Genomic DNA, 26,298 nt, shown 5'->3' on the forward strand with positions numbered 1-26,298 from the left:
TGGCTAGCGGCCGATTTGCAAAGCACACCTTACGACATTACAACCTTATCCCCACCACGGGAGTTATGAGATCTGTGTAATTAAGTTAGTATTCGACTGTTGCCGGCATACAGGGAGTATGTCGAAATTAAAATGTTTGTCAATTTTGGCATTTCAAATGTTTTTAGTAAAAAGTATAGATGGTTCGATAGGTGATAGAGCTCAATTTTACAGTTTGTGCCTGGAAAAATGTCATAATGATAATTGCGATAATGGTACGTATTTTCAATAATGTATCAGGGAGAAACTCAGTGACATAGTAAATTGTGACAAAAGCTTAAAAAAATTATGATTAATAATGCTATTACACATTAATGTTATTACATTATGTAATAACTACATAATGTAAGTACACACCGATTATTACATTATTAATATATGTACATTATTATATGTACATACCGATGTTAACTGATCATTTTACAGATCAAAAATTTAAGGTACTACCTTCCTTATCATTAAGATTATTATTTTGGTCTTGTAAGGAAGATTGTAGTTACAGCTGTAGTTGGAAGACAGTGGATTATTTTACATCTCATGGTTTAACAGTTCCTCAATTTCATGGAAAGGTATATGACATACATAAACATACATAACATAACATAACATACAATAACATACATAAATATAGAGTAAAATATAAATTTTATAAACAACTGATTTTTATTTTAGTGGCCATTTATTCGTATTTTTGGCTGTCAAGAACCCGCTTCTGTCGTATTTTCCATATTAAATTTTTATGCTCATGTTACTATGTATTGGAAATTTAATAGAAAATATGGATGTACTTATCCTATGTTTTACATATGGACTTATTTTAGTTTGGTATATATCTATTATTTATATAAATATAATTCCCGTATTATATCATTTATATAAATATTTCTTATGTAAATTTAAAAAAATTTAATTCCAGATATGCATGCATGGATGGTTTTGGTCGTCTATTTTTCATGCAAGAGATACTCCATTCACAGAAGTAATGGATTATTCCTGTGCATTTATTATGGTGCTTACATTACTGTATTGTATGCTACTAAGGTAATTTATACAATTGTTAGATAGAATAGAATATTAATAGAAACATTTTAAAGATATCTCTTTGTACATTTTAGAATAACTTATAAAAACAACAGGTTATTTATTGTGATTACATGTGGATACCTTAGCACTCTATATTCACATTTATCCCACTTATGGTCTGGTTACATTAATTATGACTATAATATGAAATTTAATATAGTTACAGGTAATTTAATAAAGTATTTGTATTTCTTTCAATAATCAGACGTTTTTTAATTAAAAATTATGACTAATCATCGTAATGTTACAGGTTTCTTGACATTTGTTATAACAATGATATGGTGGCACCGTAATCGTAAAAAATTATCTTATATTTATCTAATTGGTTGGTTTAATATATTAACAGTTTTTGTTACTATATTGGAAATAGCAGATTTTGCACCAATCTTTTGGATATTTGATGCTCATTCTTTGTGGCACGCCAGCACAGTTCCTCTTACAATTTTGTTGTATAGGTCAGTATAATTTATTTAGTACAATGTTAATACATTCTAAATATATTTTTATATAAAATTTTTAGGTTCATGATGGCAGATTGTTCTTATTTGAATAAATGTTACAGTAAGTTAATATTAGATATTGATCATCATATACATTAGTAATATCATTACTAGTCATATATTTCTTTTGAGGTACTAAAGTGTTATTTCATTGTTACTTTACAAAATAGTAAATATTATTCCGTATTTTTTTGTTAATTATAAAATACTATTTTTTATTAACATTAAATGAAATTTCCAAAACAGAAATATATTTCTTTCATGTGCTACTTAGTATATCAGTAGTATATATATTTTATTACTTTTTTTTGAAGATATTGTTTATACACACACATACATATATATATATATCCAAGTTATAACTTATAATAAAGTAAAATTTAAAATATAATGATAAATACAATGAATTTGTAATATATATATTTTTTTTAGATTGATATGAATGATTATCTGTTAAAATATCATTGAACACATTTCTTCAATCTACTTCTTGTTTTTGTAAATATTAATGTGCAACATGGCAGGATTAGCTGTCATTGGCAATGTAATTAATACTAAATATCAAACATTTTAGTGTCAACATATGAATTTAGAGCAAGGTATTAGTTCTGACTTAATACTGCCAGAGCTCATTGCATTTATTACTTAATACAGAAAAACATATAAATACTTTGGGGAATGTGTTGTAATATGAAGATATAATTGCATAATGTTTATATTAATTAAACCATTGACCGATTGATAGAACAATAGGTTTTAAGTACCCGATATACATTTAAATTATTCGTATACCTTAATATGTAACAAGTAGTATACATATAATATAACAATCAATAAGATGTATACAATATTTTAAAGGCACGTTACATTAAACATTCTCTAGTTTCGATAGTACATATGCATATGTATATTACTGACATTTAATATAAAAATGTAATAATGTACCTAATAATTTTGAACGCTACTTCCAGAGAAATAAGTTTCCATTATGGGTACAAATTAAAACCTCTAATAATTGTTATATTGTAAATAAGATTAAACAATTTAATCTTTCTTATGTAAATGTAATATAATTAAATATATTACTCGTATAAGTCACAGTGTAAAGATAATGTGAGTCTGATTTTTTCATTAGCATTGAACTCTAGAGTTAAGTATCTTTGTTCTAATAATCTTATGTTACAAAATTAATGGCAAGTTTGCATTTATTATGACTTTTTTAGTTTGCAATTGTCAATTTTTTAATAAAAAAGAAATTGTACAAATTTTGCAAAACAAAAAGTGCATTTTATATAAAGTCAGTCTTATTATAAAATGTATCAAATAATTTCTGTATAGCTTACAGAAATATTTAATATTAAATAAATGCATCTTTCATATCTAAAACTGAAAGTAATTTTATACCATGTTTCTATTTAGTTGTAATAGATATTGTTTCATTATATGAATGTAAAATTGTATAAAATTTAGAATTAAATCGTATAGTTTTCCTTACATATTTTTTTCTTTTATACTTAATATAATTGTGCGCTTGTATAAATATGCAAATTAAATAACATTATTGTCGTAAAGTAACCTTTATATTTTTTAATGTTCTTACGATTTTAATATTTTGAATAATTTCATAAAGATTTTTGGTAAAAGTATATAGTTAAAAAAAGATTTATAAAAAGTCAATGGCCCAAATATTATTGAAAAATATAACTACTGATGTAGTTATTAAATAGATAGTAAGTACATATAAAACATTATAAATTTTTGTGCTTTTCTAAAAAAATTATATGGATAAATAAGTCGATATATCACAATATGGATACCAAACTTTTTGCATCAATCTACTTCTTCTTCTCCTTCTTTTTTTGAAGAATTAATTTTTGCTGTAACTTTCATTGTAAGTACTTTAAATGTAAATATATAAGATAGTATATATCAATCAATAATCTGTAATGTTTCTGTTATAAATGTTTAGCGTTTAAATAATGCCTCACTTTCTGGATTATCTTCTCTATGTTTTTCGAGATTTCCTGACAAAGTAGGATCTGGCCGCCGTCTTTTAAAGAATCCGAGTTTTCGAAGAACCAAACTAATTAAGACAAATAACAACAAACCTGCTGCAACAGCTATTATGATTACCCATATTGGTACTGGTTCACCATCTTGGTGATCAAGAAGATTCGGATATACAATTATTTCAGCCTAGATATTAAAATATAATTATGAAGTTAAAAATGCCGAATACATGGCATTAAAGTATAATTACAATTATACTCACAATTGCATAATCATCTTTTAAATTTTCTTGTTGTATTACAACATTTGGTGGTATAACAATTTTTGCATTAGAACCAATTTTTACTTCGTCTACTTTTGGATAATCTTCTACAAGAGTAGAATTCCATAATCTAAACATATGACAAAGTTTATTTAGCAAATAAAAAATTCATTTAAAAAATGTTTGTATAACTAAAAAATATTAAACATTACCTTGCTTTAACAGTAATAATTGCCTCCTGTTTTCGTTGCAAATTGTATATAAAGCATGTAATATCAAAGCACTTTGCTGTCCCAGCCTTACAATTCTATAATATTTAATGATAGTTCTTAAGTGTTTATTATATTTCCAAGATAATAGTATTTTTTAAATTAATAAATTACTTACCATCGAAACTACTTGACGTCTGTGACCATCTTTATCAATGATCGTTCGTGTATTAACAACTTTTTCTGTATCTCGTCTAGTTCTCATGTGATTAGTATGATTGTGTGGCAAGGGAGGAGGAGTAGATATTACAGATTGGAATACATCAATATCATCATAGCTTATACTATCTTGCAATTTTAGTGGATTAACTGCTTGCCCTGGTGGTAATATACATTCACCATCACCTAAAGCTACAAAGTTGTAGAGTAAGTAAATATATTGTATATATTTCAATATTAAATAAGATATAAAAACACGTTAAATTACAATAGAAAGAAATTTTACCTTGTACAGTTGGTAGCTCTTCTAAATACAAAAGCCATTTACCATGGGCTTTGTCATTCGCAACCTCATAGGGCCACGAAATGTGAACTTCTAAACTACTTACTCTCCATGGACCTTCGTTGAACACTTCGTACACATGCGATACTTTCGGTCCTACTTCATTTAAATGTTTTATGGCAGATTCACCTATAACTGGACCACCATAGAAGGCCCACTGAATTTTCGCACTCCTATAATTTTAATCATTTGTTTATAATTAATGTGTGATTTCATTTTGTATTACATTATCATCCTTTCTTGATATACAATTGTAAATAAATGTTACCCTTTAATTGATAATTCTGCTTGTTTCAATACTGTAGCTTGTAATCTTATAGGTTCTTTTTCTTTTATTTCTTTTGAAGTCGAATTTGCAAATATTACAAATTCCAATTGTGATTTATTATCTTCTAGTTCTTTTGGATCAAATCTTACTTGTATATTTACTAGTTTGTCTTTTTTAAAAGGATTTCCAATAGAACAGCCTACTATAGTCGCATTATATAAATTACAGATTGCAGAATCATTGCTTTTACTAGCGATATAATTTAAACTTTGAGAATGAACAATAAATAATTGTGCTTCATACGCAGATTCCCCAATATTAGACACGTTCACATCAACCACAACTTCGTCTCTTTCACCAAGGAGAAGTTCGTAGAAATTTGGTTTCACCGAAGAAGCTAATAATTGAGCACATTAATAATTTCCATAAATGTTTTTTAATTTAATATTTCAATAATTTTAGTTATTCGGAAATATACCTGATAGATTTAATCGAGCCTTTACTTGCAGATCACTTTCACAGATATCATTATTACCACAATCTTTTTGAAAGGTGGCTTCAAATACACGAGCAGCTTCTTGTTGGTTTAATATAGGGTAATTCTTTATATCAGGTAAAGGTTCTCCTTCAGCTGGCATAATTGGTTCTTCTTGTATTAATGAGTAATTTAAGCGGAATTTAATAGGTGATTGAATATCACGTGTATTTTCCTAAAAATTATTAATAAACACATTTATAATGAAGACATTGAGTCTCTGGTAAAAATATTATTTCTAATATACCTTCAAATAGACTATTTCTTTTTGGCAATGCTTCAATTTTGTTGTATCTAAATGAACAGTACGATTTACGTAATGTAAATGAGAATACCCAGTTCCAAACCAAACTCTAGAAAATTTTTTAACTCCGGTATAAGTTTCAGCTTCAATATAATAATTTAATTTTAGATTTTGCATATCTTCTTCCTTTACTAAAGATTTTGTCTCACAACAAGCTTCAAATGAGAAACTGCAACAAATTAATTACAATTTTATATGGAAATAATCTTACTTCTAAATTTTATTAAATTATATTTACCAGGTATGGTTTGAATCCGGATCTTCTGGACACCCAACTTTATTAGGATCTATAGGCTCAATTTTTTCTTGGAACGTACCATCTTTTTTTAAATAATGAATAGAAGTCGTAATATCAATGATTTTTTTCGAACGAAGAAGTGCTACAGCGTCGTTTTCATAAGCTCCTACTAATAAATCGAAATATCCATTTTGATCCATATCAATTCCACCACTTAGTGAATAGCCAAATGTTTGTAATGGTTCTGGCATATCTTCTGCATGTATAACCTAAAGTTAACAAATCTCCGCGATATAAAAAAGTATATTACATAAATATAGAAAATTAGTTTATTTCCATAATATTGTAGATAATAATGTAACAGTACCTGTGATGGTACTGTGATTATTCCATTCTTTGAACCAAGATATATGTATACTGTTCCTTTTTTTTCATATGGGGCTCCAATAGCAATGTCGTCATATCCATCTTTATTTAAGTCTTTCAGATTTGTCAGAGCAAATCCAAATCTATAATTAAATTATAGTTATTTATTCTTGTATATTCAATTCTATAGAGTGTTCCAATCTTACCCAGCCATACGTAGTCGGTATATTTTATACATCAAAATAAAACAAAAATGCCATATAAACATATGTTATCAAAAATATTATGATATCTTCTGGCTGCTACTAAACGCAAATATTCCTAAGCTACTAACACTTTGTGCCGTAGTAATGCACGTTCGTTACCGCTCATTTCGTATATTGTTTTTCTTTTGTTATAACTCTTTAACAATGCATACAATGACATATGTTTATACGACATTCTTTCCTTATCTATTTTGAGCTATAAAATGTACTGGGACATCTTATATATGCGAAGTTAAAAGGAAATAAAACCTTGATTCTTCACGCCCAACAAGTTTAATAGGTTTACTTTTTTCACGTTTCTTGTAAGCTTTTTGTAATTCAGTATATACATATACTGCACCCCCTTCTGCCTTATTGAAATAAAAAGGTGCAGCTACAATAAGATCGTCAACTCTAAAAGCAAAAAAGTGAAGAAGTGTAATTATGCAATTAAAAAAGATATATGCTTATTATGTGCTTAGAAACAATATATAAAGAATTATACTTGTCTCCGTTAACATCTGCAGAAGTAATTTCATATCCAAAACTTGAAGCAAATTGTTCGCCATCCAAAATAAGAGCAACATCCATATCTGGCTTAAAATCGCGTCGTGTAAGTAGAACAACTTGACCTGTACCATTTGAACGCGGGGCTCCAGCAGCATAAGCTAATCCAGTACCAAAGAAATCACCCACAGTAACAGACATTCCTGTAAATTGATTTGTTCTGTTTTTCTTACTTGTACAATAACTTAATAAACTAACTTTATTATCATCAAATACCATACTACCATATATATAAGAAATATATTATCTTCATATGAAATATTTACCTAAATAACTATATTTGTTAACGGGAGAAGAATCTTGCATTGGAGCATTATAAACTGTATTATCCCTAGTTAAAAATTCATCTGAAACGGTAAAGAGATATAAAGTCCCTCTCCAAGTATGTGGGCCGGGAGTACCAATAACGACACGATTTTCCGAAGTAAGTACACCACTGGTTCCTGCTTGACAATATCCAAACTGTTCATGTGCTCTGAAATAGAATCATAACTTTTGATTAATTCTTTCAAAAATATTAATTGTAAAGATTGTTAAATGAATTTACTTGTTGGTAGGTTTCCCAGAGCAAGGTTTTTTTAAATCTTGATATTTCAAATCTTGTGTCAATATATAACATTGCCCTTGACCCCATTGAGAATCTGCTGTTTTTACAATATGTCTATGAGCACAAACCTAGAAATTTATTGTACCATATTATATTCAATTTAATAGTATTAATAGATAAAATATGATGAAATTCATACCATTACTTTGCCACCAGAGCCTTGACTGCGCACTGTTACTCCTAACCATTGATTATCTTTAATTTCATCATTACCAGGTGGTATTAGATCATCAGATTCAAGATCTAAAATGCAGAAAACAATTTATTAAACGATTGGTAATGATAATAAATAATTGTATAATATACATGGTGTTCATTTTACAACATAAATGTTTCCTGTCAGAAACTTCATACAATAAAGTTATTGTCATTTATGTCTTCAAATTACCTAGTAATCTTCTCCTGTTTTATATTATATAATAACTTTATGTCACTGTGAAAGAAGTAAAGGAAAGGAAGACGGTTAAATATTTGCATGTATTATAAAATAAAAATATTCTGCCTAATTTGGAAAGAAAATAAAATAAAAATAAGAGTTGAATAATATAAACGATTATCTATGAAATTTCATGCTATAGCAAATAAAGAATAGATATCGGAAAGATTATTAAGAAGCAACAATAATTAAATATATTATTCATAAAACACATGAGAACATACATAATTTTATTCCTTTGTGTTATCTATAAATTGCGTACTTCTAAAATGCAGATGTGTAGTTAGTAAGAATATAGTTGCAAATATCAGAAAATGTTAATAGTGCATTTGATAGAAAATATTCTTTGAATCACAAAATACAAGTAATGCAATAAAATAATTTTTATATCATAACTTAAAATGCCATGCTGACATAAAAATGAGCATATCAATATAAATATATATATACAAAATCACAATAAAATAATTCATAATAATAAATTAAATGACTGCTCATTCAAATAACACCATTCAATAACTTACTTGTGTCATACAGACTCCCTTCTGCTGCTCGTTAACCAACACATAATTTAACAAAAAAATAATCTTATTATATGTATAACATAAAATAAAGCACAATAACTTAATGACTTTATGAAATAATAACATAAAAAAATGACATGCACAATGACTACACCAAAATCATATATAAACATAAGATGACACTTAGACAATACTATAGCATAGAAATAAAAAATATGTGTATAATTTTACTGATAAAATATGAATTAGCTTAGATAACAATACGTTATTTAGTTAAATTTTGACTTGTTTCAAATATAACAAGTTTTAACATACTTTTATTAATGTAACATTAGTATAGTAAATACAATATGCTTATGAAAATTAAATGTTTCAATACAATGTAGAATTAAATTTTATAACCAATAAATAAGATGTTTATATCAGTATTTCTGAAGAACTTTTTTAAATTAGAAACATACTTAATCGTCCATCTGTAATCACTTGAGTGCAATCTGTTTTATATGTTGTTAAAGGACATTGCCACAATGCACCGGATCTATTAGTTTCTGGTTGCCTATTTTGATCTAAAGGAGCTCCAATTAACATCCTGTAACAGATATTATCCTTAAAGCTTTCTTAATGCATGCTTCTTGTTTATCTAAGCCTTATCTTACCATCATATATTATATCAGTGATGTAATTAGTAGATAAAAGTATAAATTAATAAAATATTAACAATACAATATTTTGTACATAATACATATAAGTATGTATTGTTATGTATAGTATACATATACATGTATACATTCTCTTGATAATTTTAATTACAACAAACTATTATAAGTAGCACATACCAGCTTTTCGATATTGTTCCATCGTCGGAAGTTTCTTGATGTTCGGCTACAGAGTAACCGAAATAAGATCCATTTAATCCTTTTTTGATAACAGGTATTCTTGGTTCTAAATTAAAAGTGTGCACAAAGCATACGTTCAAAACGACCAGAACCAGTTGATAACATCTCATTTTGTGGTTAACTTTAACCGTTCTTGCACATATAATATGATAAAGGTATAAAGGTATAAATAATATCTGACCTCGTACAAGTTCTTATCGCTACAACTATTTTTATATACTTTTTCTGACTTTATTACTATAACATTCATCTGCACCTTTTAAACAAGCATAGGATCTAGCAGATCCACCCACGCAATCTATACACAAGTTTTTTCGATGGCAGTGACAACTATATTTTATAATTTTATAGAAGGCAATATTTTATGGAAAAATATTACCAATTATATTTTATTAAAATTTTTATTGTTCGAAATTTTATGAAATCTTTATATGTATAAATATATGCTAAAAGTTTCTTATCTATGCATAGATAATTAAACAAAATTAGTATAAAATAATTTACTCTCTTAAGTACATTTCTGTAGTATTTTATTTTTATCATTGTAATTATCATATCAAAAAATTATTAAAAATTCTTTGAATGTACATACATTTATGTGATTTAATTAATTAATATATATATTTATGTGATTTAAAGACCGATTAGTAATAGAACGATTCAGATTAGATTCGATTATAAAATATCGATAACTAACGATATCAAATAGCAGAATTGCACTATAGTTGCGTGTTGCGTGACGAGTTACGAATTGTTTGTCAAATCAAGCATATTTACTTATATGTTAAAAGGATGAAATAATATTTATGACAGACAGATTTTTAATATTTAGTAAAAATGTATTATTTTAGACATAAAAAATTGGTTACGACCTTCAATATAGTAAGAAATATGGGTAAAGATACATCTTTCTAAATTATAAAGCCTTCTGCATTTTTTAACCTATTTTGACATATCGGTATCATAAGTTTCTAAACATGAGAGGGAGAATAATTTTATGAATGAAATTAAATATTGAGCTTTTATAAAATATTTCAGCCACCCTTAGAAGATTTTATCGAAAAACAAATATATTATTGTGTGATGGAAAATTTGAAATTACACTTGACCAAAGGAAGCTCAAAACACCACAAGGAAAGATATTACAAGTGGAAAGCAAACCTTTAGCTTTGGCTATAGCAACAGAATGGGATATGCAGAAAAACATTATTGATAGAAGTAGTATGCATCTGGTAAGTTTATCTTCAAAATTATAAGTATAAGTATAATACATAATTTAATAAACAAGATCTAATATATTTATACATTCAATTTTACAGACAGCCCTGTGTAATACTGTAATAGATAATCCTAACAATCATACAAAGCAAGATATGGCAAATTACATTGTGAATTGTTTGGAAATGGATACAATACTATTTCACTCATACGTAAATATGTTATATTGTTTAATGTTGTTTATATGATGTAAGACATTTATTAAACAGAGAATAATTATAGGAAAATGAGGAATTATACAAGATACAAACTGAAAATTGGGATCCACTAGTACAATGGTTTTGTGACAAATATGGAGTGAATTTGGTTAAAACTCAGAGTATAGAAGCTCCTACTGTATCTTCAGAAACTAAAACAGTATTGACAAGACACTTAATGTCCTACAATTATAGTGCAGTTTATGGTAAATGATTTTCTTATTAATATATACAAATATGCAATCAATGTTACGAAACTATTATATTTGTAGGTTTTATGTATGGAGTGGATGCAATCAAATCTGTAATCCTTACCCTAGCTGCAGCAGAAAGAGTAATTAGTATACAGGAAGCCGTAAGGCAATCGCGCTTGGAGGAAAATTATCAAGTGTGTATAACAATTTGTATACTAAAAAGTTTACAGCTAACATATGTTTCTCTGCTGAATGTTACTTTACTTTTTATTGTAGATTTCTCATTGGGGTTCTGTAGAATGGTTCCATGATCAAAATAAATATGACTTACAAGCTCGTTTAGCTGCAGCTATCTTATTTGTGCATTTGAACTCTTATTCTGTGTCATGTCAACCAAAAATAGATAATAAGAATGTTGATTAATTTATAAAAATTAATTGAATAAATTTCGTACAAAACTTGTACATGTGGTGTATTGGAATGAAATGAAAAAGTAACAATTTTTTTACTAGTTTGAAGTATGACAAGAAGATGGGTCAACAGAAGATAATGCCTCTACTGGTATGGAACAATCAGATCCCATCCATTCTTTTGTACAAATACAACTGAAATAATTAATTGATATTTTATGTAGATATTAAAGATTATATACTAGCTATAAGTTAACTTACCTATATGTAGCTCCATGATTTAAACATACTGCACCATTTTTGCATAAATGACGAATGCATTCATTTCTATGACATTCACCAACGCCACGACCTGTTGCAGGACTTGAATTGGTTATTGGATAAATAGCGGTTTCTGTGCGTAATTCAATGTCAAATATACAACCAGAAAATCCAGTATGAAGGGGCAAATCGTGAGGTAAAGATTCAAAATTTTTTGATTTGTGTCCACCTGAACAGAAATAATTTTTATAAATAATGTTGCATGCAGGTTATCTATCTTCTAATATAAACTTCTTAAATAAAATTATCAAATTATGGAAAGCGAACCGATATAAAGTATTGGTGATACATCGAGTCGTGTCATGGTTCCAACCACTCGCCCAGTTATATTGCCTATACCATCCACTGCAAGCCATGCATCTCGACCCTTTCTTCCGATTCTAATCGTATATGCTATATGACTTTTACTTGCTGTTGCTGTCATTGTTGCAGCACTCAATGGAACATTTGTAAATATTCTACGAACGCCTAGAGAATATTTTCACGAAATTCAACAGGGCTAAGAAGATCTGTAAATATCTAAAATATTAAGATGTATTACCTGCTCCTAAATCCCAGGTTAACATAATATAACCACGAACATATGTTATGGAAAGATGATCTGATAGATCTTGGCGTGATCCACTTTGCCCTAAATAAGCTATCAAAGATATTTGTTCGTAAGTACGCGGTATGACCTTCAATTTCAATTCCATTGCATCTTTTATAGAATTTGAAATGCCGTAAGCAATGTATGATGAGAATCCAGGTACAAGTACAGAAAATGATGGTCGCATTATAACAGTATCTAGAAGTGTAGGATAAAAAATAATTATATTTTATTTTCGAGATACATATGTATATTTATAACAATATTACCTTCCTCGCATAAGAGCCCATGAGTTCCAAGTGGGCAAACGCAAACGAAACCCGTACCCGGTGAACTAATACAAGTTGCACCCAAGGCACAAGGATTTTCATCGCACGTTGAACGTTCACAAAATGGGCCTGTATATCTATTCAATTAAATAATATCCTATTTGACGATATTTTTTAATACCAAATTTTGTTGAATAAATTCCAAATTACCTTACCCAGCTATGCATCTACAACGTATTGCACCATTTATTTCTTCGCACGCACCGAAATTTTGACATGGATTTGATAAGCACAGAAACGATGTGCAATCTTCAATTTGAAACGTTTCTGTGGAATCACGGATGAAATGACGTGGTATATCGTTTATCTATATTAATAAAACATGCTTTTTAATTTTCCGAATGCTTTCAAATATACATATACATATGTAAGAAAGACGAACTTTCAATGAGTTCATACAGCCAGTAAATCCCATAGAGACGTGAGCGAAATAGTGAGAAAATACCAATGGTATACCACCTAAATGTAAATTGGCATGTCGTGGAAGACTTCCACGTAATGGTAAAGTTTGTTCTCCACTGACTGCCGTTGTTCCATTTACTAGCAAACGAGCCGAACATTTGTTAGTTTCATTTTTCATGAAATATTGAAACCTGCATATATGAAGTAAGCGAATACAATGCATGGATATGATAAGTAATATATTATCGTCTTTGTATTATTTTACCTCGTATCAATATCCGCTTCATACCCGTTATCGATAGGCGAATCTATTTCACCCAATAACATAGTTTCAAGTCCGCAGGAAAATTGAAACTTTAAAGAACCATATTCCAAATATACCAATGCGTATTTTTCATCGTCGAAATAAACATGCAATATAATGCCATCCTTATAACGTGTTCGAAGCCTGACAAAAATTTTTAATGTTGCGTTATTGTCGTTTGAAATTTCTACATCAACGTGTTGTCTCGCGTATGATTTTCCATTAAACGCCGCCCGTATTATACTTGGTCCAGGTTTACAATCTTCACGGCGTGAACAGTTACACTAGAAAAAGATAATGCCTCTGTAACAAAAAATTTATTTCTAAGTAAGAAAGAAAAAAATGTAATACTTGCATCGCTATCATTGCGCGTAGGTGATATTGTGGAACTTGAACACAAAATTCCATGGCATTCAGGAATTATGGTACTCTTTGAAGTTGTTGGCGATTCAGTTTTCGTTGAATATTGTTCATGGTCACTATCGGTAGTATTCTCATCGTATATTGGTTTTACAGAGCTGCTAGTTGTTACAGATGAAGATATATTGTTAGCGAAGGCGGGCGTAGAACTTTCCACTTCTGTACTTGAAGATTTTGTTAATTCTGTAGAGGTCCACTTATCCGTAAATGTCTGAGGTATAGTTCTTGGCACTTCTGTTATTGGCGTACTCGAGTCAGAGCTTTTATTTTGCCAAAACTCTGTAAAATTGGAGGAGGATGCAACGGTAGGGAATGAACCATTATTTCTTTCACTTTCTGTCGTCGTAGATTCCTCTGTCGTTCTTCCAACAGATGCAGTTACATCTGGATAATGCCTAATTGACATAAAATAGAACAGATCGTTCATTTTAGCATACTATTATTTTTATACAATTACTCGTGATTTATAGATTATTGTTACCCTGTACTTGGAACATATCTCGTCGTGCTACTAGTTTCGGGAGTCGTATCGCCGGTGGACGTGAACATCCTGTCACCGTTCTCATGATAAATAATTTCAGTCGTAGTCGTTTCATTGTGAATCGATTTCTGTGTCAAATATTCTGTCTCAACTTTTATGGGCGACGTTACCGAATAGACTTCGCTTGAAACACTGGGAAATGTTCGAAGTTCTAACGGGACTGTTTCAGTTTGAGATATCTCTTTACTTGTAACAGAATACACAGCCGAGACATCGGTAACAAACGGAGTACTTTCTGTGATGCTACCACCAATGTTGCTACTAACGGTGGTACCGCTACTGCTACTAAGAAAGTCGAAACTCTTATCAGTCGAAGACGTTGTTTCTATAAAAGGGTACCATACTGTGTAGAGACGACTAGTGCTTTTAAGAGAAGTCGAAGACTGTGCTGTCGTGGAAGCAGTAATTGACGATGATGTCTCGATTTCTGGCAGTGTCGATGATTTTGGTGTAAAAGAAGTAAGAGTAATACTCCTTTGATCGTTATCAGTCTCGAGTGTTTCTTCGATAGTGGAGAAAGTCGATGGAAGATCGTAGACATTGCAAAATGGTCCACTGTAGAACGTTGGGCAAGCACAAGTGAAGCTATTGATACCGTCGATACAAGTGCCTCCGTTCTCACAATTTGCAAATTTCGACTCACAGTCGTCGTATTTTAGTTCGCATAACGCACCATGATAATCTGGTACACAGTAACAGACTGGTCGCTCGTCTTCAAATAAGCATACTGCATCATTTTCGCAAGGATTCTCTTCGCACGGTACGATGGCTTTATCGCAATCTTTACCAGTATATCCTTGTGAAGAACGTTTAACATTAACATTTAACAATACGACAAAGTTAACTCTTTATAAATTATAAATTCAGTTTCTACATCATTATTGATAATAAATAATTACAACTTACCAAATAAACAAGCACAAGTGTACGAAGCAGGAATGTTAATGCAAAGACCGCCGTTCTTACACGGCGATGTGATGCATTCATCAATATCTTCGTCGCACAATCGACCTGTCCAACCTTCGTAATAAAAAGAATTAATCTTCGGTATATTTAAATTTAATACTCGAATTAAAATGTAAATTGCCTAGATTATTCAATAAAATATTACACCTTCCGAGCAGCGACAAAAAAAAGAGAATCCAGGTCCTTCCACGCATTCACCTCCATTTTTACATATTGTATCGTTACAAACCGAAGCATCGATTTCGCAATAGTCTCCTTAAAAATGAACAAATTATAAGATCGAATGGAACAACTTTTGGCGTACCAATTTTTACGCTTCTGTACCTGAATATCCATCAGGACATTGACAGGTAATACCATCGTAATCGAGGCAAGTCCCGTTATTCAGGCATGGTTGATTCGAACATTCGCTATATCTTTGTTCACAGTTTATACCTAAAAATGCACACCGTAATATAATGTACAATAGTAAAGTACTTGATTATCCGTGTGATCATACGAACATAAAAAATTGATTTCATTTTTGCAACTCCGTAAGGAAATCGAAGCACGAACATCATTTAATTTCACCCTCTATGCTAACACGTCAACGGGTCGTTTTCGAAACATGCCATGAAAAGTAAACAAAGGAATCATGAATTACCTACAAACCCTTCAGTACAGGTGCAATTATAAGCTGCAACAGCATCGTTGCATGTCCCTCCGTTGAGGCAAGGATTCGACCAACAATCATTCCAATTGATCTCGCAATTGATTCCAGTGTAACCGTCGATACAGTAGCAAGAATAAGTGCTGTATTATATGCACGGGACGAATGACTAATATATTAATTTTAAAAACTTATACAAAGTCGCCTTTTATTTATAATCTTTTTTTTTTGTTTTTTGTTTTTTTTTTTAATTAAATATAAAGAGTGAGAAGTATTTATTTTATTTTGAATTATTTATGTACCTGTTCGCGTCTTCTAAACAAATTCCGTACATGCAGGGATCACCGCTGCAATTTATACCTCGTGAAAAACCAATCGTTAAGAGAAAAAACGTTGCCAGAAGAAGGATCTTCTCTTTCGTAAACCTTTCAGTAAGCACCCTTCTATAATGCATTCTGAATAAAAATAGCGTAACTTTCACATAGATGTTTACTATAGATCATTCCAAACTTTTTATATGATACGAAAACCCGTAAAGTATTTAGATTTATGAAATTATATTTATACAATTATTTTAATATAGATGGTAAAATCAATTAATGTCTTGTATCTCAATGCTTTAATTAATTTATGAAAAGGATCAAAGAAACGTGAATCGCAAATGATGCGCCACTTCCATCGGTTTACACTTTTCTCAATGATATAACTATCCGAATGCGATATAGATATGCTTTATACTTTAACTAGTATTTGTAGCAGGTAGTTGACCACTTGGTAGTCTTAGCAACGCTTAGGACTATACAAACGATAATACCTATCGGATACGCTTGCGTGAAAATTTGATTCATCAATAATAACTTTTATTTTATCTAATGATTGATCGAAAAAATCTCAGTTCATTAACGAAAGATTAATTTTATTTCTATTTCATTATACTCATATTTATATGAAATATATGGCAAACCAGAATATTATTATTTTACATCGTGACTTTTATTTCTTCCTTTCTGATCGACGATTAAAAATGATACGTACGAAGTAATGGATATCGAAATACGAGCGTTACTTACAAAATTCCAACTCTATTTTGAACCGAAACTGGATACACTGGCGAGAAATGCGATAGCAGCACATGCTCGCATAATAATAATACAACCAACCATGTGAAACGTCGATCTTTCATATACATAAGCGAGTTTGTTTTACAGTAACGTTTCCTTTTAGACGTAGGAAAAAATCAGAAGCTGTCTGGCGATCGAGGGGTTTAATCGAATCTCGAATTTCTGGAAATTAAATTCTGCAAATGAAATTATAATTTCGGCTCGTTGAATAACGTTCTAACCTACCGTAATGAATATCCTAGGTGTACTTCAAAAGTTCTGAGAACATAAACAAGAAAAAATTACATTGAAAAATGTTGTGGATATATATTTCCAATTCTTTCGCGACTTTTTGCCCAGCCTGTATGAATGCATTACATAATGAACGTATTCTTAAACGTATATATACTCTGAAGTATATGTGAAGTATATGTGAAGTATATGAAGTACTGGTTACAGTACCACCACCCTTTGGAATCAGTCGTCAGAATCTTTCAAGCGTCACTCTAGAGTATCATTATTTAACATGAGTCTTCAGGATATTATAGAACCGGAGAAAGTAGAGGAGGTGTTATTGTCTCATTTAAAGGAAAATAAGATCTTCCTGAAAGGACCAAAACCGTGGACTATTCGTTCTTCACTATTGGGTGGTCGTGGCATGTTCGCCACCCGAGACATCAAACAAAATGAATTAATATTCATTGATTCGCCTCTATTAGTCGGACCTAAATACACAGGCAAATATTTTGAAATGTGCGTATCATGTTACAAGAACGAATGCGCATTATTTCCGTGCGACAGAGGTTGTGGCTTGCCAGTTTGCTCGACTCAATGTGAAAATTCGCCAAAGCATGTGAATTATGAATGTGAATATCTTAAATCATTGGTACCGACTTGCGGTACCGATTGGTCCCCAAACTTATTACTGGCTGTGGTACCCATTCGTGCACTCTTTCTAACGGAACAACAGCGTAAATGCTTGGCAACGCTTCAGTCTGATAAAAATCTGACTTGTTATCCCGAGGTACGACTTCGTTATATTATTAGCTTTTTGAAGATTTCTCTAATGATGAGAAAGATATTTTTTTAAAGAAATCTTCTTGCGTAGGTGGGATGTATAAATATGTCTGTTTCAGTGCTTAAAGAATAAGTAATGACCTTATGACTAAATTTAAGGACTACTAAACTTCATTATACACTTATATTTCTATAATAATGAATGTTATCAGATTTAATGAAGAGTATTAAGAAAATAAAGTATGAAAAATTGCGTATCGTATTTTAAATCTTAATACGCATAAAACAGTTTCTAAAAATATTAATGTTACTAACATGATAATTATTATTGGTATTAATATTTGCTTAGTGATCAAAATTACGTAAAATATTTATGATATTTTTCATTTTTATCTCCTGTTATTATAAAAATAATTTCTGTGAAAAGATCGAACAATTGAAAAAGAATGTGACCAATTCTCCAAGCGAGGAAGATATGGATTTGATGAAGCATGTGTGCAGAATACTTAATACGAATTCGTTTGAAACGATTATGGTCCACGACAAGGAGCATTCTGCGAGTTTACGAGGACTTTATTCTATTGCCTCGTTCCAAAATCATTGTTGCGTACCGAATACGAGACATCATTTCGATGGAGAATTGCGGATGTATGTTAGCGCTGCCCTTCCGATTGCTGCTGGAGAGGAGATCACTAGCACTTATACAAGTTTATTTTGGGATACAACATTACGGCGGAAATTTTTAAGTGTAACTAAACACTTCTCCTGCATGTGCAAAAGATGCAGTGATCCTACGGCAAGTTTACATCTAATGATTACTTTTAAATGTATAAACGTATGCATTAAAGATTAAAATATAAAAATGTATGATTTTGAACGGTACATATTAGGAATTTAAATCTAGGCTAGGTGCACTGTTATGCGCATCTGACAAATGTTCCGGAGAGTTATTACCCCTAGATCCTCTTAATATGACTACTCCTTGGATTTGTGATAAATGTGCCATAACCCTAAATCATCGGCAGGTATTTATATAAATTATTTAAAATTTAATAATTTCAAAAATATTCCATAGATATAGTTAATAACCATATTTATTTATTTCACTTGTTGTATGATTAATAATTTGTTCTAGGCTTCCTAGATAATTTTTTAATGTATTTTAGTCTTTAAGAATTTTTCTAATTTCCAGTTTAGAATTAAATAACGTTAAAGTTTAATAACAAGTTTTGTATTTGCAATTTTTTCATTTAAGCGCATTGATTTAATTTTATTATTAACTATTAATTACTAACTTTAATTAATAACTAAAATGTTTTCGACCTCGGTAACTTTCTCTCAATTCTAGGTAAATACTTCATTTTTTTTCCTTTTTACTAGATATGTTCGATTCGTTCAGGTATAGCGGGAATCATAAAGGAAGTTTTATGCAAAACACCACGCGAGATCTATAAGTTTCTGCAGAAGGAGCTTTCACTTTTGACTCCTTGGAGCAATTACTGTATTGTAGATATGAAGTTTCGAATTGTTTCGTATTATGGCAGGAGTGATGGCGCCAAATGGGAAGGTGCGGATAATATACAAATATATTTTGTTAAAAATATATTACTTTGTATATTATATGATATTTTTTCAAACATTATGTTAGATTTAAGTGATACTGAGCTGAATCTAAAAGCGAAATTCTGCAACGATTTACTTTCTGTACTGGATACTTTAAATTGTGGTGATTGTAGAAAAAGAGGTAAATTCGTTTAAAACGAGGTCTAGAATTTTGCTATCTTTCTACTAATATTAATATTATATATAAAATATTAAATATATATGTATCTTGATTTAATATTTCAGGTCTTATTTTATATGAACTATATTGCACAAATCTTGAAAAAATAAAACGATCTAAACAACAACCAAATATTGAGGAAGTATGTCTAAATTTCGTTGTTATACTTGTATTATTCATTTATTGATGTTGTCTTGATATGTTTTATCTTTACATCGAATATCCTTTTTAGCTTGATGAAAATCAACGTATATTAAAAAAGGCAATCGTTATACTACAAAACGATATTATTTCGGCTGTTACATTTGAATATGATAAAAACTATTTTAAACAACCAATTGCTGTATAAAAGATATTATCGACGAATAAAACATAAAATATACTTATAACCGTATAATAAAATAACTTACAGAACAATAAAGAAAACGTGTAATTCTTTTAAAATGAAATTGTATCGTTTAGAAAACTGTCATATTTTTTAAAAATAATGTTCAATTTTAGTAACTATAATTTCGATAAAGGAGACATAAAGATTGAATAATATACAAAAAGACATTTAGTTATGGAAAATTAAAGAACTAGATATTAAGAAAAACGTATCAATTTAATCTCTTTTTACATTGCACCCCAGATGGCTAAATTGACAGCAAGAAATAGCTAAATAGCTGTATCAGACTAGCAGGTAATAAAGTGATGCACTTGTACCCTATGCTCTATCGTATATGGTATAATAGCAAAGTGCAATTTTGTTGTTTCATACTGCCTGTTGTAATAAACATTTTGCTTCTTCATATAAAGCTGTACAAGGTCTTAAAACTTCTAAATCGTAATCGATATCCTCATCAATATTTACATTATTATTCCTATAACATAATAATATTATGCATTGTTATTCTGTTAAAGCTATGTCATTCTACTAAAAAAATAAAATATTTACCTGTACAGAAAATCATCCACTGTAGGTAGCATATCATTGTTTAAGTCACCTAGCAAACGATTTCGTGCAAGTGCTGTATGCATAAATGCAACATTATGGAAAAAAAATTCTGAATGATCTGAAAATAATTATTTGGTTAAATAAATACGATTAAAGTAACTGTCACTAAAAAAAAATTAATCGGATAACAAACCGTCTTTCCCATATTTTTTTGCCAGTTTCTTCATTACATCTTCGCCTGCGTATTTCGCAGAGACACCAACTCTATGCAGAATTGCTTTGCACTGCCAACGATTTTCTGAATTCTGATTGCATGATGTAGATTTGCGAGGTTGTGTTTCTTTAACAAGACTTTCCCAGTCAACTCCTAAAGCATCGCCTAAACCTTTACCACTCGTTTTAATGTCTTCCTCTAACTCACCATCAGAAATTTCTTCAAAGTCCATAGTTTCCATATTTTCGTCTTCCATATTTCTGTGAACAATTTTAGTTATTAACCCAGCGATTATTGTATATTACATATAGTAATAGTAAATGAACTTTAGAAATTAAAAATATTACCTAAAGGACATTGCATCAGTATTATCTTTCCCTTTTGTGTTAAAGACTGCTTCCTCTATAGTTTCTTTTGGAGATGAGAGGTCTGCTTCTTGAGTTGTTAACTGACCATCTCGTTGTATAGTATCAGGAGTTTTCTTAGTTACTCGTGTTTTATTTGCATCCATATCCTGTAGATATTAATATTAAATAATAATGTAAGCTTACGAAGTAATAATGATCTAGCTTAGTTATACACAAATAAATGGAACATACTGTGATATCTTCCATATTTAATATGTCATCTGGATCATCACTAATGTCACTGAGATCGCTTTCAGTATGAAGTGTCTGTAAAGACTCATCAATGCAAGTACGTTTTGATTCGGAGGTAACAGTTTCCTTCGTTTCGGATTTTTCTTTCGATACAGCCTTCTTTTGAAAAGTATCTGTAGATTTCTCTCGAGTTGTAGATAATTTACCTTCTGCAAGCTCCATTAACTTTTTATTAATAGGTTCTTCTTTCATACTACCATATAAAGATGCTTGTTTAGAACTATGAACTGTACATTCATCTCTAGTTTCAGAACTGTTATAAGTTCGTCTTTTACTAAAAAGGAAACAAATTAACTTGTTATAAAAGTAATTAAATAAACAAGAGTTACATCTCATGGCATACTTATGTGATGTGGATTCTGCTATTTCTAATTCCTTAGATCGATCGTTTCTATAATGGCCTCGAATATGCACTGATTGATTATCCCATTTTCGAGAATCACTTGATTTCCAATCTGACACAGAATTATCATATCGAGAATTCCAATCATCATCATGCACTTCTGACCGAGGAAGACTATCTCTGCTGTCCCATAATCCTCTTACTCGCCATTCTCTTTCTTCCCAATCAACAGGTCCATAAACTCGTTCTCTGCCATGTTCTACATCACGATGATGACTATCCCAATCATCGTTAGGAACATTTTCGTCCCTAGTATAAACATACAAATTTAAATATTTTCGTTACTAGTCATAAGGATTAATAACTACAGCTATCAACATACCGTATGGAGGTGTTACTCCTCAACTTTTCTCCAGGATAAAGTGGATGCCTGTGATGATGATGATGATGTCGATGATCATCAAATGAAGTTCTATCAGTAGTTTGAACGACATATCTAGATTCCCGGGATCTTTCTTCACGAATTCCGCGTCTTTCATCAAACGGACTATCATATCTCCTTCCGTCAACAGTTTTTCTTCTATCATCTTCATGAACATGGTGATCACGATAATCTAAATGTGAAGACGCTTCGTCCTGTTCGTCCCAATGTTCTGATAAACGCCCGTAGTTTCTATTATAGTTTCTGTCTATTTCAATTGTTCGTCGTGGACTAGTCTCGCGTCTTTCGATTAAACGATCAACTTTGGTTGGTGTAACGCGTGATTGATCGTGTTCAGATGTATGATTTCGATCATATCTTGTACTAAATCGTCTGTGTCTTTCGCGATCATAGTGCCCGATATCTATTCTGTCAATTAAATTATCTCGCGAACTTGACAACGTAGGCGGTGCGGATGAAGACGATGAAGATGCTATAGAAGACTGAACGGCTGGTAAAGAAGGAGCTTGTGGCAATGGCGGAGCATTGTGCACACCTTTATCGAGCAACGATGTTCTATCCAAAGATCTTTCTCGCGGAAAACGATCAACACGATCCCTAGGTGAATTTACACCAGCTTTACGAGCTGGTGTATCTTTATCTACAGTATTTCTATCGTATCTACCATCAATACGCTGAGATGTTCTATCCCTATCAGAAAGAGCTTTCGTTTCGGATCGTTCTCTTTCTCTATCGCTTCTACGTTCTCGAGTTCCATTTTTCTCAAAGGCATTATCCTTCACCACTATTCGTTCTTTATCCCGACTATAACGTGAACTTTTATCTAAACTTAACGACGTTGTAACTAAAGGTGGTACATCTCTATCTCTTGCTTTTATTGGTTCTTTTTCTCTGTCACGGTCTCGATCCCGATCGCGATCGCGATCCCTATCACGATCCCGATCTCTATCACGATCGCGATCTCGATCTCTATCTCTCTCTCGCTCACGATCACGTTCTCGATCTCTATCTCGATCACGATCTCTTTCCCGTGGTCGTTCACGACAACGTTCTTGTAGATCTTCTTTGTCTTTATCACGAGCATCTCGTTGATCTCGAGCAAGCCTCGAATGCCCACGTTCATCCCTCGTATGCTCTTTATCACGTCGTTCTCTGCTCTTTTGGCGGGTCTTTTCTCCTAAATAAGTTTTATCATCAAACTCTTTGCCAATCCTTCTATGGCTTTCTTCTTGATTCGATACTTGTCTAGTTTTATTATTTTGTTCATTTTTTCTTATGTCCTCCCTGTCTTTAGTTTTATCACTTTTATGTGATTCGCGATCTTTTTTTTCCGTATCTCGAGATCTGTTTGTAGAAAGCTGTCTATCTTGAGCTTTTGGCGGTGTGAGTTCTCTTTTGGATCTTGATGACTTTTCAGGTGTACGACTACGGCGAGTTTTCGTTGAAATCGTTTCTTTTGAATGTTGGTGTTTCGATCTTTCGGATGTCGGAGGTGTTCTAGAACGTATATCTTTATCCTTACATTTCGCCTTTAATCTTTCGTTTGTTTTTATTTTTTCGTCTATTGCACGACTTTTTTCTTTGTCCTGTTCTTTGACTTTATCAAAAGGTTTATTCTTAGCGTTGTCTTTAGATAATTCATCTACATCTCTCACTTTCTTGTAATGTCTATCTTCTTTATCCATATCTCTAGCTTTTACTGCTTTGGGGGATTCACTTCTATTTCTCTCTCTAACTTTACTAGATGTTCCATGATGAGGCACAGATACAGAGGAACCTAATACTGCAGTTGTCGTTGATGTTACTGCTGTAGAAGCTTGTATTGCTGGTGACCTTGTACGAGGTGTGGAAGAATGTTTCTTTGATGTTGTAGATGAACTATATTTCTTCGCAGATCTAGCACTAATCTCCTTTTTTGTGGAACTACTTTCAAACTTACGTTTTTTCTTCACTGACGGTTTTTCATTTTTTGTTCCAAGCCTTTTCAGTTTTAATCTGTCAAGGTTATTAAATTATAATAAGTACTAAGTTCATATATTTAAATCAAATATATTAATTATTAATCTGTCATCTTGTAACGCTTATACTATAAATAATACATTTATAAAAAAATTGGCTATTGATTCATAAAAAAAACATTGTCTTAATGTAGTGTTTTATTTCAAAAACAAAAAAGCATGGTAACATATATATTATGACTTACTTCCTTCTTCTTTCTTTATCTTCATCATAGTCGGTAGATCCACTATGATGCCGTTTAGATTTAATCTTTTTAACTTTTTTACGTGAATCAGATGTTGAACTAGAAGATGAATCTTCACTGCTAGAACTACTACTACTGCTAGATGTACTTGAAGTATGAGAACTAGAGGAAGAAGTCATAGCCTTTTTTTTCTGTCTCACTTTATCTTTCCCATGAACCTCTTTATCTTTCTTCATTTGTAGTTCTAGTTCACGCTGTAACAACTGTCTACGTCTTTCTAAGACTTTTTCGTCCTCGTATTCCAAATCTGTTTGATTCCACTCTTCCAAATTTAAATCAGGGCTATGAGATGGCTTTTTTATGATCTTAGAAGTAAGCCTTTTAAACGGATCCTCAATAAGCTATATATTATAAACATATATGTAAATATCCATCTTCAAATGAGATAATATGCTTGTAATTTTTCTAAGCAAACTTTCTATACTAAAAGTATGATAATACAGATTATGCACTTACTCCTGCTGTACTTGCAATAGCATTATCCTTTTTGGCACGCTTGGACGGACTTATTAATGTGTGAGTATTTGCATATCTAGTTGCAATATCAAGAAAAGAAAATGGTGATCATCTTAAATAAAATGAGAGTGATAATTCTTACTGTATTATTTAAATAATAACTTTAACAATTTCACTGTTTATTACTATAAAAGACAAATGCATATTTAATTTTCTATGCAAAAGTAAATCAACTTCAAAATTATACTTGCTTGCAATTCTTTCCATACGAACAGCTGCCGTTTAGTGCCCAGTTTCTACAATAATCCGATGAATTTTGGCCGGCAGTAACTGCTGGTTTGGTCCCCAACCTCTCAAACACACTTGGTCGACGAGAGTCTGTATTACATTTCGTAGGGTCAACCGTTATCTTCCTTATGTTTGATTTTGACATATTATCACCATAAAACAATTATGTTTTCACAATGGAAGCACATAACTGCAGCATGCAAATATTCATTTGCTATGGAATCACCATTAATCAATTAAGCATTCACGAATACAGTCACGGTTTTCGAAAGATTGATAAAGCATTTAAAAGCTAAGAAACATAAGCAGCTCTTTACGTTTTGTATAATAATTCTTTTTATGAACGGTAATATCTTAATATTTACATATATAATTCGTTTTTACATATTTTTAAAGGCTAACCCCAGATATATGTAATCTACTGCATACGACTGAAGTACCGAACTGTACAGAAAACAATAGTGCTAACTCAATGAAGTTGTGTATAAAATGTGGTTCAATATTGCCAACCGATAGCGATAAATATTATAAGTAGATTTAAATAT

The 26,298-nt window shown here is 30.9% G+C and overlaps 6 protein-coding genes across 9 annotated transcripts; 3 read left to right on the forward strand and 3 right to left on the reverse strand.

Annotated features, from left to right (window-relative positions):
• Positions 1-90: 90 nt before the first annotated feature.
• Positions 91-2,685, forward strand: LOC122573346 (post-GPI attachment to proteins factor 3). Of its 3 annotated transcripts, none has more exons than XM_043739568.1 (8): positions 91-254; positions 466-608; positions 712-864; positions 956-1,080; positions 1,155-1,288; positions 1,373-1,577; positions 1,643-1,683; positions 2,055-2,685. In XM_043739568.1, exons 1-8 carry the CDS (start codon positions 119-121, stop codon positions 2,057-2,059), a joined length of 942 nt encoding a protein of 313 aa, XP_043595503.1. In that variant the 5' UTR covers positions 91-118; the 3' UTR covers positions 2,060-2,685. The 3 variants fall into 3 exon arrangements, with proteins under 3 accessions (XP_043595503.1, XP_043595502.1, XP_043595504.1); XM_043739569.1 differs by having other exon boundaries at positions 104-134; positions 214-254; positions 480-608; positions 1,643-2,685; XM_043739567.1 differs by having other exon boundaries at positions 1,643-2,685.
• LOC122573339 (integrin alpha-PS1) lies at positions 1,573-9,982 on the reverse strand. Of its 2 annotated transcripts, XM_043739543.1 has the most exons (18): positions 9,592-9,982; positions 9,217-9,344; positions 8,756-8,779; positions 7,935-8,038; positions 7,736-7,863; positions 7,455-7,663; positions 7,127-7,331; positions 6,892-7,035; positions 6,378-6,519; positions 6,011-6,279; positions 5,716-5,941; positions 5,412-5,643; positions 4,934-5,330; positions 4,609-4,838; positions 4,282-4,514; positions 4,107-4,201; positions 3,895-4,024; positions 1,573-3,818 (listed from the first exon to the last, which is right to left on the reverse strand). In XM_043739543.1, the coding sequence occupies exons 1-18, from the start codon at positions 9,759-9,761 to the stop codon at positions 3,588-3,590; spliced, it is 3,297 nt and encodes a 1,098-aa protein (XP_043595478.1). In that variant the 5' UTR covers positions 9,762-9,982; the 3' UTR covers positions 1,573-3,587. The 2 variants fall into 2 exon arrangements, with proteins under 2 accessions (XP_043595478.1, XP_043595479.1); XM_043739544.1 differs by lacking the exon at positions 8,756-8,779 and having other exon boundaries at positions 9,592-9,981.
• Positions 9,983-10,284: 302 nt separating this feature from the next.
• Positions 10,285-11,784, forward strand: LOC122573348 (ATP synthase mitochondrial F1 complex assembly factor 2). Its single transcript, XM_043739570.1, has 6 exons — positions 10,285-10,546; positions 10,690-10,883; positions 10,971-11,081; positions 11,152-11,332; positions 11,399-11,514; positions 11,597-11,784. Exons 1-6 carry the CDS (start codon positions 10,489-10,491, stop codon positions 11,741-11,743), a joined length of 807 nt encoding a protein of 268 aa, XP_043595505.1. The 5' UTR covers positions 10,285-10,488; the 3' UTR covers positions 11,744-11,784.
• Positions 11,785-11,786: 2 nt separating this feature from the next.
• On the reverse strand, positions 11,787-17,654 carry LOC122573338 (protein eyes shut). Its single transcript, XM_043739542.1, has 17 exons — positions 17,598-17,654; positions 17,322-17,534; positions 16,554-16,706; positions 16,246-16,394; positions 15,927-16,037; positions 15,750-15,857; positions 15,543-15,656; positions 14,577-15,432; positions 14,031-14,490; positions 13,637-13,959; positions 13,352-13,562; positions 13,125-13,276; positions 12,910-13,046; positions 12,593-12,838; positions 12,319-12,519; positions 11,992-12,220; positions 11,787-11,925 (listed from the first exon to the last, which is right to left on the reverse strand). Exons 2-17 carry the CDS (start codon positions 17,438-17,440, stop codon positions 11,829-11,831), a joined length of 3,666 nt encoding a protein of 1,221 aa, XP_043595477.1. The 5' UTR covers positions 17,441-17,534; positions 17,598-17,654; the 3' UTR covers positions 11,787-11,828.
• A 69-nt stretch (positions 17,655-17,723) lies between these two features.
• Positions 17,724-20,588, forward strand: LOC122573342 (SET domain-containing protein SmydA-8-like). The gene is made up of 7 exons (XM_043739552.1): positions 17,724-18,375; positions 18,796-19,164; positions 19,259-19,393; positions 19,749-19,935; positions 20,017-20,112; positions 20,217-20,293; positions 20,384-20,588. The coding sequence occupies exons 1-7, from the start codon at positions 17,878-17,880 to the stop codon at positions 20,498-20,500; spliced, it is 1,479 nt and encodes a 492-aa protein (XP_043595487.1). The 5' UTR covers positions 17,724-17,877; the 3' UTR covers positions 20,501-20,588.
• A 148-nt stretch (positions 20,589-20,736) lies between these two features.
• Positions 20,737-26,195, reverse strand: LOC122573351 (zinc finger CCCH domain-containing protein 13-like). Its single transcript, XM_043739578.1, has 10 exons — positions 25,717-26,195; positions 25,466-25,541; positions 24,950-25,350; positions 22,687-24,741; positions 22,305-22,613; positions 21,902-22,235; positions 21,650-21,816; positions 21,282-21,562; positions 21,089-21,206; positions 20,737-21,014 (listed from the first exon to the last, which is right to left on the reverse strand). Exons 1-10 carry the CDS (start codon positions 25,896-25,898, stop codon positions 20,906-20,908), a joined length of 4,032 nt encoding a protein of 1,343 aa, XP_043595513.1. The 5' UTR covers positions 25,899-26,195; the 3' UTR covers positions 20,737-20,905.
• Between the last annotated feature and the right edge of the window lie 103 nt (positions 26,196-26,298).

This window comes from Bombus pyrosoma, linkage group LG12 (genome assembly GCF_014825855.1).
Source record: "Bombus pyrosoma isolate SC7728 linkage group LG12, ASM1482585v1, whole genome shotgun sequence".
Taxonomy (NCBI): domain Eukaryota; kingdom Metazoa; phylum Arthropoda; class Insecta; order Hymenoptera; family Apidae; genus Bombus; species Bombus pyrosoma.